General features: G+C 42.8%; 1 protein-coding gene across 1 annotated transcript in view; it reads right to left on the bottom strand.

Annotated features, from left to right (window-relative positions):
- Positions 1-1,524: 1,524 nt before the first annotated feature.
- PLCH1 (phospholipase C eta 1) overlaps positions 1,525-12,719 on the bottom strand; it is a 196,373-nt gene continuing 185,178 nt past the window's right edge. The window contains exons 20-23 of the mRNA XM_023733872.1: positions 10,354-10,500; positions 9,231-9,310; positions 5,962-6,313; positions 1,525-3,614 (exon numbers count right to left, since the gene is read on the bottom strand). Of these exons, the coding sequence (XP_023589640.1) occupies positions 1,525-3,614; positions 5,962-6,313; positions 9,231-9,310; positions 10,354-10,500 (2,669 nt within the window). The remainder of the gene's footprint in view (positions 3,615-5,961; positions 6,314-9,230; positions 9,311-10,353; positions 10,501-12,719) is intronic.

Raw genomic sequence — 12,719 nt, 5'->3', positions numbered from 1 at the left:
CCCAATCAGCATTCCAGTGACTATTCAAAGAGAGGAAGACCCCCAGCCTTGGGTAAAAGCTCAGGGTTGGGGATGGAGAGAACTTCCCCCCTCTTCCCCGACATCACAAAGCTTCAGACAGCCTAATTTGTCAAATGCAGGATCTCATCTGCCTTCCTCACAATGCCCCTGCCTTGGTCACTCAGGCCATTGGGGAAGGATGATTTTTAAACTAGAAACATCAACACCAAAAGCAAAGAAACTCATTACACTTGATTTTTTTTCAAGTCACCTTACAATATGCTCTCTAAAGCATAATGAAAACCCTCAGACATAAATTGCTGCCTAAAACTGTCCCGTCATAGAAGTTCTCGAACTTCTGCTGCAAAGAGATGAAAAGGAAAACATCTCCGAGTACTCTGGGTCCCTTACTCAATAGTCATCGGACCACCTTCACTTAAAAAAAAAAAATCACCAAGTATTTAAAAATCTGCTTTAATTATGTTTTCAGGAATTCCAAGAAGAACATCGTAGCAGTTAATGTTACAAAAAAGCACAGAGGGACATCTGAACACACAGTATAAAATGGATTCACAGAGAAAATAATGCATGTTGGTACTAAAATATAGCTGGTTTGTCTTCTGGAAGGGAAAGGTTTCTTCTAATTACCTGTTCACTTGGATTTTATTATCAGAAGAATTTTTTTTTTTTCTTGAAAGCTTTGGGGAAGTCTCTAATTTGTGCTACCATTATTGTTAGACTCTGACGAAGCCCTCATCCTGTAAAGCCATGATTTATAGTCTATAATCGGAAAATTCAAAAGTACAACAAATACCTTGGCAACTGTTCTTGTTACATACAAAGCCTTTAGCAAAAATATGTAACAAAATTTATGTAAAACAAATAATTTTGTCCTTATATACAGAAGTTGGCCTTCTTCTTCATGCCCTCATAGCCAACTCTAAAACTGAGGGGAATCCAGCAGCTACCTACCAACCCCCCAAGAAGTCTCTCATCCTGGGGAGGGGGAAGAAATCTTAAAAGGCAAGGTAACTATTTTCAACATCTTTTCACTGAGTTATAAAAATGCATCTGGGCTTCTGAACAAAGAAGGAAAAAATGGTAATGGCTTTAAAATAAAGAACTCAACCTTTTGTCCTTTGCAGAGTTTCTTAACAGAGAGTTAAAAATGACTGTTTGTGACTATGATCTGAGGCGATACAAGAAATGACATCTTGGCAAAACACACATACATTGTAACCCAAGCAGCTGAGGAGTGTCACATCTAGAGCATGCACAGAGTTCAGACCGACAGAGCTTACAACACCTCAGGGGGAAAGCTCGCACGCACGTGGGAAATGGCACCGGACCTACGGACAAACGCGTAGCCAGGAAGAACACACCAAGTCAAAGAGGACCAAAATACAAGTTTAAAAATACATTTTAAAATCATCTCCAAGCCAAGGACCACATTTACTGAAAAGGGGAGAATGACGACATCCTACAGACTGCTTCATAAACACTGAAGACGCAGCTGTATGTAATTCACAGTCTCAAGAGGAAATAGATTTCTGGTTTGTCATCACCGCTTGGCTCAGTCTGCAGAACAGAATTATCTGAACAAAACCGGTCGACGTAGCCGTAGCTCAGGCCCGCGCACGCCCCCTCTGGGATGCCGCGGCCTTCAAGGCCACTGCCTCTGCGGTTACTCAGGTAGCCGGCGATGTAGGAGCCGGTGGAGTGTCGGTTCACCGCCGACGGGGGCGCCGCCGGCTTGTTTCTGAGCACCACTCCCCCCACGTGGCTGGGGTTCACAACTCTTTGCTTGTTGGCCTCCTGTTTCTCCTTGGCACGACTGGCAATATTGCGCACTCTGCTCTGACTTCTAGACGACAACTTTCTGACCAGCGCCCTGGGGAGCTGATTCACCTCTGGCTTTGAATACAGCACTTGGCAGCCGTCTTCCTGGTCAAAGGACACGAGCTTCCTCAGCTGCTCCGTCAGGGCATCTGTAGATGCCAGCGGCTTCATCTTCACGGGCACTCCCTTCTTCTCTCTCGTGCCATTCGGAACAAAACTCTTACTAATGCACTGGTACTTGCTTTCAAAATTGCAGGCGATGTCCTCCGACGTCAAGTCCCCCAGACTTTTGGATTTGCAAGGACTGGGCAGTTTCAGAGTGGGCAGGGAAAGATGTGCCGAGGGCTTGGAGACAGGAGCATGCATGTCTTGAACACTAGACTGCAGGGGCATATAGGTCAGGTTCATTTTTGCATCTGGATTTGAGAAATGGTTATGCACAAAGCCAGCACCCTGACAGGCTAAACAAGAAGTACTCTGATATTTGACATCTTGAATATTGTTGACTATTTCAGGGACAGAAGCGGGGAGAGTCTCTTTATGATAGCCGTTCCTCAAACCACTCGGGAAGTGTTCCACCACCTCCTGGCTGTGTTTCGGCTTTAAGGGAGAAGCAAGTTGGCTTGTGGCCCTTCGCCTATAGTCGCAGGTCGTTAGCGAGAGATTTTCTGACTCCCCATCAATTTCCACGAGACTGCTCTCCACAGAGTTAAAACAGAGAGCAGGATCTCCTACAACGTCCTCCAGGGTGAAATCAGTGGATGTGGTAGGGCTGCAGTTCTTCAATACATTCCAGTCTTTCCCCTTGTTGGGACTTGTTGGTAACCAGCAATGAGAAGGACGAGGGGACCCAGGCAGGTGGCCGTCTGTAGTCCCTGCCTTGGCCTTCCCAGCAAGCTCATCATCCAGTTTGGTTTTAGAGATGGAGGTGCAGGTGGTTTCGTGAATGACTGTGCGTGTCACATGTTCTGTGGTCTCGGGGCTGGAGGATGCAAGAGGCGCAGGAGGTGAGCAGGGGAAGGACGACTTGGGCTTTTCTTGGGAAAAGCCATGCCTGAAGGGCATTTTTAGACCCATGGTGGGCAAGGGAGGGTGGCCTGATATCCCACTGGTTCTGTGAAGACGAGAAGCAACTGTGAGGTTAGCCAGGTCACCGGTCTCATCAGACTGGCCGATCAGTGCTGAGATGGAACTCCCCGGCTCATTCTCGTTTGTTAACGTCACATCGTCGATAAGTTGGGAAATCCCACTCTCCCGCAGAATCGCCGTTGAATGTAAGTCGGGTAAGTCAGCACAGAGCATGGAGACATCTGACAGAGAAAAAGATGTTGCAGCTCTGCCTTGACCTCTGTTATCTTCCAGAGTCTTAATCTCCAGGTGGTTCTGAGGAAGGACGCTCCCTGACAACGTGCTCTTCCCTTCCACAAAGCCCTGGGCGTTCTCGTTTCCCTTGGTTTTCACACCACGCAGGTCTTGTGTTGGGTTGACTGCAGGAGTAAGATCCAAATGCATCTTTGGGAAGAGGGACTTGTTGGGACAGTGGTTTTCCTGGCGATCACTGGCCAGGTTTGGTTTGGCTCTCCCACCCTGAGGGTCTGGCTCTCCCAGCGGCCCTCCTGAGGTTGACTCACTGGCAGTAGAAACGCCGGAGCCCCCTTGGACAGTGTCTTTGTGGAGAAGGACACTGGAGGAAGAGGATAACTTCTTGTTGAAATTTTGAAAGTGCTGGTCTTTTAGACTTGCCTTCCCTTTTCTTTCGCCATCCTTGTCTTCTGCTGAATAAAACCAAACAACATTTTAGGCAACATGTATCACTTCATGTAAACACTCAGCTTTGCCTCCAGACAGACAAATGGAGAATGTAAATCTGTTACACCGTGACAGAATACAACTATGGATTGCAGAGGTTTGTAACAAAGTGTTCGTGTGATGAATAAATGGTAAAATATATTCATAGGAATTTCACTGAAGCTTCCCTTCGGGTATCTATTACATCAGCTGAGGATGTAATATTCATTGTCAAAAAAAACACGTCAATGAGTTACTGTGCTGTTACAGTGAGGATTACCTTAAGTTGTTTCCTATTCAGATTTGTACTACACAGAAGCATGGCAACAAAACAGAACAAGACAGCTCTGTTAAACAAAGTACTGAGATACCTGCAAATAAGATACTGTAAGCTTTCAAAGTTATACACGTATTAACCAAAATCACAATTATGACATTGTTAAAGACATTTTGGCAAAGATTTAATGAATTGCTTTCTAAAACAAATTAGAAGGTCCAATAAATGCATTAAAACATATAAATATCTGTTGACTTAAAAATGTAAAGATAAAGAATTGGTCACTAATTCTATCATTTATCAATTTTTATAACCATATTTTTGTTTTTGAATGAATAAATATCACGCATTCTCCCCTAAGTGGAGTAAGATGTCAGGCACAATACAGAAGCTACAAAATACACAATTCACAGTAGTTTGGGGGACTCTCATTATGCTTAGCATAGTGTTAAGACAATACTCGGCGTTCAATTACTCTTGATCAGATTATTCTTTATAGTCTCTTAATGCCCTCAGATGCACAAAAAAAGAATTTTTTAACTTCTATTAAATGTTCTCCTAATTAAAAAAAAAAAAAAGTTTACCATTAAAAAATTTGGAAAATACAAATAACTATAAAGAAAAAAAATTAAACTCTCCCTATGCGTCAGAATCAACTCTAGGGCAACGGGTTTTGGTTTGGTTTATGACTTTACCAGTCAAAGGCAGCCACTGTAAACTTCTGCAGAGGCACAGAATTACATTCCGCTTTCCTCCACTTAATATTGAGCAATTATGTATTTTTTTCTATAACAGTATTTGAATTCTTACTTGGCTATATACTGCTCTACATTTACTGTAAGTTTTATATATACATATATTTATGTGACTAATTTATGTAATTGTTGTAAAAAGGGAGGGAAAGAAACACTGCCTCAATAATGCTCTCTCACACAGATTGATGGCATTAATATCTTAACTGTGGTGTGAACAGGATTAATTACCAGTTTCTTTTGAATGAAGCTTTATTCTCCCCAAAGATACAGGCTGTAAAACAAATTTTAAAGCACATATTTCACCTCTTCTCTGACACAGCTCTTAGCAGAATTTTGAACTTTTAAAATCCCTCCTGCTTCTTCCAACCAACCACTCTAGAACTGGCTTTTCTCCCTAGACTATCTTACAACAAAAATCAATGCAATGTTGGTGAGAAAACAGATCATTGAAATTAGACCATCTGATGAAAGAGGACTTTTGCTAAAGGAACAGGTGTCACATTCTACTTGAGATGATTCTGTTTTGATTAAAACCTATTTGTTCCAGAGACATCCAATGGACACAGTTTTGGTGCTTAAATTACCTAGGAAGCCAGGGTGGAGGTTGTCATTAAGCTCTCCTTGGCTCATTGCAAAGTGGTCACCGCTCTTTACTGAGTTCCTGGTGTAAGCCAAGTATTGTGCCCATACTAAGTAAATGGATGGGGAAAGCATGGTCCCTATGCCTGTGGAGCAACACACATGCCCCCTTCCCTGCAAACATCCAGCGAAGAGGCAAGTAGGACCCTCGGACATCATCCCCTGAGCTGCCTCTTGAAGAAGCAAGGATTTTTCAAGTGAAGAAGGTGACTTGCTTTTAACATCTAGACTTTGCTTCCTCCTCCATAAACATTCCCAATCATGGAAAAGAAATACAACTACGTTCAACCTCAGAACAATCAACACATATGGCCCCTACTTGGAAAACCGAGATCTCTATTCATGTTCTGCAGATGTCACCTTCCCCCTTCCTGCCTCATAGACCCGTGTGCTCCATATCGTCACACCTGATGGCCTCCCCTGTCCCTCACTGTCCATTTCAGATGTCAGGCTATTTGAAGGCCTCAGGTAATCAGGAAACAGCTCTTCTACTGCCCACCCCCATCCCAAAGTTTAGAAACATTGGGTCCTGAAGCTAATATTAAAAATGAGTTTCAGTGTACTTTACTTTGACTACAAAATGTAAACCATGTCATAATGCTAATCAGGGACTTAAATGCAGCCTGGAAAAGTTCATTCTTAGACAAACATAAAGCATCTTACTCAGAGTGTCTTCTTTGCCACCAGTGTCTTTTGCTGTTTCAGAGACAGGCAGTGCCAAGTCTCCCAGCAGACTTCTGTCAACAGGCATGGAGACAGGGCGTACTTGCAGACTTCGTGTGGTCCTCCTCAGGACACCATCTTGATCTCTCGTGGCCTCAGACACAGAATCCTTTATCTCTACCATTTCTTGGGAGCCCATTTTGCTCTTTTTCCTGCCTTTGGCCGGGGCACTGGCTGTGCGACGCAGAATTCTGTCTCCGAGGGACCGCTTCCGGACATAATGGGAAGTGTTTTCTGAAGTGTGCCTGGGATTCTTATTGAACAGTCCCTTCAGACCTTGGAGCTGTCTGTTCTGAAGACACAAAGACACCAAACACAAGTCAGACAAATGACGGCGTGACGACAACTCACGTTCTACATGACAACTCCGCAAAAAACAATATACAAAACTGTACAGCCATCGACGTACATCCCAACAAGAAGACAGCAGCTCACAGCATGTTCGCACAGTGGCATGCACATCTTACTGACTTTACTTTGTGAGGAAAGCAGCCTTCCATTATCACAACCAAGCTTTCTCAGAAGTTTCCTACCCAAACACAAGAAGGTGGTAGGAAAGTTTCCACAGCGAAGAGAGCGCTACAGAACATCGGCCACCTCAAAGTGACAGAAGCATGTTTCAAAGTGGTAAGCAGGAAAATGGAGTGAGATGAGGAAGCAAGCCTTTAATGTACCAGCATGAACACAAGGCTATGCTGAGCGGCTACCTTTGTGGTTCCTAGAAAGTGCAATATGGTATAACTGGGGTTGAGTATTAAAGGGCTCCACTGTACGGAAAGACAACAAAAACACAACAGGCACAATTTGAGCTCATTCAAGAAGGTGGCGCAAGAAAAACAAAAGAAGAAAATGCATATACTTCTATGAACCATTTCTCCCAGCTTTGGTGAGTTTGTGTCCTATGTTCATTCATTGTTCAACTCATTACCACCACGTTGCAGTATATGCATCCCAACCCAAACGCACCTTGGAAATAATTAATAATATGACTCATAAATGGGCATTTATTTAGGAGACAGAACAGTTCTATAGAATGCTTTCTTTTGCATATTTTAATTTTTTTTCGGGTCCAAGTTTTAAACAAATTCTGAATTTTATTGTTCCCCTCAACTATGATAAATGCTAGAGATAATATGGAGCCCTGGTGGCACAATGGTTTAAGAGCTCAGGGGCTAACCATAAGGTCAGCAGTTCAAATCCACCAGCTGCTCCTTGGAAACCCTACGGGGCAGTTCTGCTCTGTACTATAGGGTCGCTATGAATTGGAATCCACTCCCCGGCAATAGCTTTAGAGCTACCACGTAGTTAACTCAGGATTCCTAGAAACTCAAGGAATTGTTTACATTCATGTGTATTTACTCACTACTTACCCACTGCCATCAAGTCAATTCCAACTCATAGTGACCCTGTAGGACAGAGTGGAACTGCCCCATAGGGTTTCCAAGGAGCAGCAGGTGGAATCAAACTGCCCACTTTTGGTTAGCAGCCGTAGTTCGCTGCAGCTCTTAGCCACTGTGCCACCAGGGCTCCATGTGTATTTAGACCAGAGGACAGATTCCAACAAGCGGCACAAACAGAAACCCAGGACTAAATACAGAAAGTCATGATAAAACTTCTCCACTCTTAGAAACTAGAATTCTTTAGCACCCCTCTGCGGACTGATGAGGTTGAATTGGTCCCATTCCTATCAATTAGGTTGTGGTAATAATAATATAAATATAAGCCAACATTCTTGAATATTTACTATCTACCAGGCAGTTTTCTAACATAATATATATTTACTTAATTACAAGCTAGCTACTCTTTTTACCCCATATTTACAGATGAGAAGGAGTCCCTGGGTAGTGTCAACTGTTAAGCACTCGGCCACTAACAGAGTTTGGAGGTTCGAGTCTACCGAGAGACACCTGAGAAGAAAGGCCTTGTGGTTGATTTACAAACGACCAGCCACTGAAAGCCCTATGGAGCACGGATCAACTCCAATGCACATGGGGTAGCCATGGTTACTGGCTACAGATGAGGAGATTGAGGTGGAGAATGTATGTGCCTCTGGAGGAGAAGCTCCAGGATATCAGACTCTCTGGTGAAGAAAACTCATAGGCTCTATTCAATGCTCTTACAGTCTTGGCAAAGCACACTTGGTCCTGAAAATTCATTCTAGCACCAAGGCTGCAGTTACCTGGCACCACTAGAGGACAGCTTATTGATCTGTAAGCCTCAGGTGAGTTCTGTAGTGAAGAGAACAACATCAGGAGAGAACTAGAACGCATTTTTGAGGTCCCTTCCTTGTGAGTCCTATGTTGTTGCTGCTGTGTGCTGCCAAGTTGATTCCAGCTCATAGGGACACTATATGACAGAGTAGAACTGCCCTATCGGGTTTTCTAGGCTGTAATCTTTACAGGAGCAGATCTCCAGGTCTTATCTCCCTTGGAGCCACTAGGTGGGTTCCAACTGCCAACCTTTTGGTTAGCAGATGAGTGCTTAACCATTGTGATACCAGGGTTCCTTTATAAGTCCTATAAAACAAAACACCACACCTATTGCCGTGGAGTTAATTCCGACTCATAGCAACTCTGTAGGACAGAGTAGCACTGCCCTGTAGGGTTTCCGAGGAGTGGCTGGTGGATTTGAACTGCCGACTTTTTGATTAGCAGCTGAGCTCTTAACCACGGTTGCTACCAGGGCTCCATAAGTCCTATAGTGACTTTAAATTCATTCACAAATGTTTAGGATTCAGTTACAAACCGTGGTGCCAAATGAACACATCCTGTCTAGAACTAAGCGGGATTGCAGCTGGTTAGCAAGGTAACTATCAAACGTCTGAATAGTACATTTTCTACTGCAACCACCCAGGGCTATTTAAGGAGTAAAACAAAACTCATCATTTAACTGTATCTTTATTGTTTAGATAAAGAAATGACTGCCTGAGAAAATAATCATTTCCTCCACCTAGGGGCCCGATCCTCCATCCCAAATAGGACCCCTACGTGGAAGGAATGCGTGCATATCCCTGAACAGTAGGGGAGTCCATGTGCACCAGGGCCTGACAGCAAGGCATCAGACTGGACGTGCTGGGCTTCCGTACACATTTCTGTTACAAAACAGCTTGGCGAGGTGTACATCCCTTTTATGCAATTAGTCAACCAGACACCTTTGCTGAGGACCTCATTATTGCTGTATGTGCCTTTCAGCCCAACGAGCTTTCTCACCTTTCCATAGATTTCATTGATTGTTATGTGGACAAATATAGATGCTTCTGTCAGTCCTTCCAAATAGACATGTCGGTAGCCTGATAAAAGTAGAGAAAGTAGTTTCTTTTTAGTTGAACTTGCATTTGGTTTCCCCATTGTACAATAGAATTAAATACCTGACTTCACTCTTGTTCTTTACTTTTATAAAGCACATTAACATTCATATTATCATATACAGTAAAGCCTTTGAAAGCCAGAAGTTGCATAAGGTGGAAACCTGTCAGAGAAGGAAAACTCAATATTTTCCACTAAAATGAGCGATAGAACACCAAAGACACAAGGAAAGTAGCAGCCCAAGAGATAGAAAGGGCCCCATAAACCAGAGACTTCATCGGCCTGAGACCAGAAGAACTAGATGGTGCCGGGCTACCACCAATGACCACCCTGACAGGGAACACATCAGAGAGTCCCGGATGGAGCAGGAGAAAGGTGGGGTGCAGAACTAGAATTCTAGTAAGAAGACCAGACTTAATGGTCTGACTGAGACTGGAGGAAGCCCGGAAAGCATGGCCCTTGGATTCTCTATCACCCAAGAACTAAAACAATTTCTGACGCCAACTCTTCAGACAGGGATTGTACTAGACTGTGGGACATAAAGTGATACTCGTGAGGAGTGTGCCTCTTAGCTCAAGTAGATACAAGAGACCAAAGGGGCAGCTTCTGTCCAGAGGTGAGATGGGAAAGCAAAGAGGGTTAGGAGCTGGTTGATTGGACATGGGGAATCAGAGACGGAAAGGAGGAGTGTGCTGTCATAGAATGAGGTGAGCAATTAGGGTCACATAACAATGTATATATAAAATTTTGTACGGGAGACTAACTTGAAATGTAAACTTCATTTAGACTACAACAATAAAAAAAAAAAAGAGCAATAGAAAAGTGGTAAGACTACACGCTGTCAAAAGGTGGAAAACTTGCTAGACCTGGAAAAACAAGGCAGTCTCCTCAAGTCTCGGCTCTCACAGGTTTCACTGTAATATGTATTTTATATATCCTATGTGCAATATATCACATATTTCATATATTATATCTTCCAAAGAAAAAGGAATGCTCAGTTTAGAGAGAAAAGCCAGCCCATACCTACCAGGCACTAAGCTGCTGAAGGTCACAGTTCTTTGTCCAACAAAGTCTCGTCCAATGGGATCATGATCCCACACAAGGAACCGAACCAAAGCTATTTCTGGCATGTGTACTGTAAATGTCAGCGTTTCTTCCCACACAGGGTTAAATCCTGAGAGAAACAGGAAAAGACAAATCAGAAAATGCAAGGGCTAGGCTAAAAATGAGTCGGCAGCCACATCTGCATAGCAGACTGTGAAAATTGCTTGCAATGGTTATTAAACTCGGAAAGAAGACCGAGACGCTCCAGGATGCCTTCCTGAAATAAAGCCTTGGGATTTACCCCACTGCTTGAAAATAATTGGTAACAAAATTGCTAGTAAATTATCACATCAATTCTATTAATCTTTGATGCCAAATTGCATTGTAGACAAGGCACTTTAAGGCAATACTCGGGAGTGCTTCAGTGAGCTCAAGAATTACCTGTAGTAGTGATCTAAGAATACCCTTTTAGCAGAAACAATAAAGAATGCTCCCCCGCCCCCATGCCATCACGCTTCTTGCCTACCAACTGTCCTCTGCTGTAATAATTGCCACCAACCAGTTCATAAGGTGCTTCACAAGTTTCAACGCCATTGCACATTTATCATCCTATGTTATTCTGTTTTATTCCTACAGCAAACCTCTGAAGGTGTCAGGGCAAGGTTGTTGTTATTTTTGTTTCTTATTGCTCTGATTAAGAGAAGAACTCCTGGTGGCACAGTGGTTAAGAGCTTGGCTGCTAACCAACAAGTCAGCAGTTCAAATCCATCAGGCGCTCCTTGGAAATCCTAACGGGCAGTTCTACTCTCTCCTGGAGGGCCGCTACGAGTCGGAATCGACTCGAAGGCGAGTTTTTTTTGTTTGTTCAATTAAAGAAAGTATATACTACTGACTTGCAAAAATACATAACTTTCTAAAATTACAGAAGAAATATATGTTCCTAGTTTTTTTTTAAAAAAATAGAGAATATAAGTATTTATCATTCATTTTATAGATGAGAAAATTGGTGATGTTGGTGACAAATTGGACCGTGCCCCATGGATCCTCAGTGGCTTCTCCTGAAGCAAGACCTTAATAAATGAAAGATGGTATATTTTTCACAGCTACTGAAAATGAACAGGAAGGAGATATAATTCAACACAAATACTATAAGGCAAAAATATATTTATGTGGTATAAAAATCTATCAGATAAAAAATTATACAATCTGACAAAGATTCCAGTAGTATATACCTTTCTGTATTTCCTTTCTAAAAAATAAAATGAAGCTTCATTATATGTATGCATTCAGAAGGCATTGGCCACTTAACTCTATAAAAAGCTTCAAGCTAATGAGATAGTTCCAGATGGAAAAATCATTGAGACGCCCCCTACTGAACAGCAGAAGAGATTTGTCTTTCTATTGACTTGGTGAAGACCTCTCAATTATTTCTGAGACTTAAAAAAAAAAAAAAGATTCTATTGAGCTTTAATGAGAAAACGCAATATAAGAAAGTTTCTTAAACATGTTATTTTCATAAGTTTGTTCTACTCTTGAACCTTTAAATTCCTTTCATTCAACCAACACTTAGTAAAATACCTCTGAAGTTCTCTGTTGTCGTTAGCAGCCATGGAGTCAGCCCTCGACCCATGGCAACCCCATAGACAACAGAATAGAACGCTGCTGGGTCCTGAGCCATCCCCATGATCAGTTGCAGATCGAACCGTTATGATTCATAGGGTTTTCACCGGCTGATTTTGAGAAGCAAATCGCCAGGCCTTTCTTCCTAGTCCATGTTTGCTGGGAGCTCTGCTGAAACCTGTTCAGCATTAAAGCAACACACAAGTCTCCACTGACAGACTGGTGGCTGGGCATGAGGTGCGCTGGCTGGGAAATGACCCAGGTCTCCCACAGAAGCTCAGAAATCTACCTCAGAAATCCACTGCCCCCAAGGTCTCTCTACGGAGCCCTAATTTCTCAAACATTTTGAGGATTGTGGTTTAAATTTATTTCAGAGTATTAATGACTACACATTGAGAACAATAGGTGTGTAATAACATTGGTCAAATGTATGAAAAAATTAATAAATACAATTTTAGACAATTACCAAGAAACATGAGGTTTTGGGGAAAGAAATCTTTCTTTACACTATGGTCAAAATGTAATAAGAGGGAGAATGCTAATCGTCCACCGTTGTTGTTGTTAGGTGCTGTTGGGTCAATTCCGACTCACAGCGACCCTACGTACAACAGACGCTGCCCGGTCCTGCGCCATCCTCACAATCATTGCTATACTTGAGCCTATTGCTGCAGCCACTGTGTCAGTCTATCTCATTGAGGGTCTTCCTCTTTTTTGCTGACCCTCTACTTT

Source organism: Trichechus manatus, unplaced genomic scaffold, assembly GCF_000243295.1.
Source record: "Trichechus manatus latirostris isolate Lorelei unplaced genomic scaffold, TriManLat1.0 scaffold00062, whole genome shotgun sequence".
NCBI classification, from domain to species: domain Eukaryota; kingdom Metazoa; phylum Chordata; class Mammalia; order Sirenia; family Trichechidae; genus Trichechus; species Trichechus manatus.
This window is presented reverse-complemented; position numbering and strand designations above follow the sequence as displayed.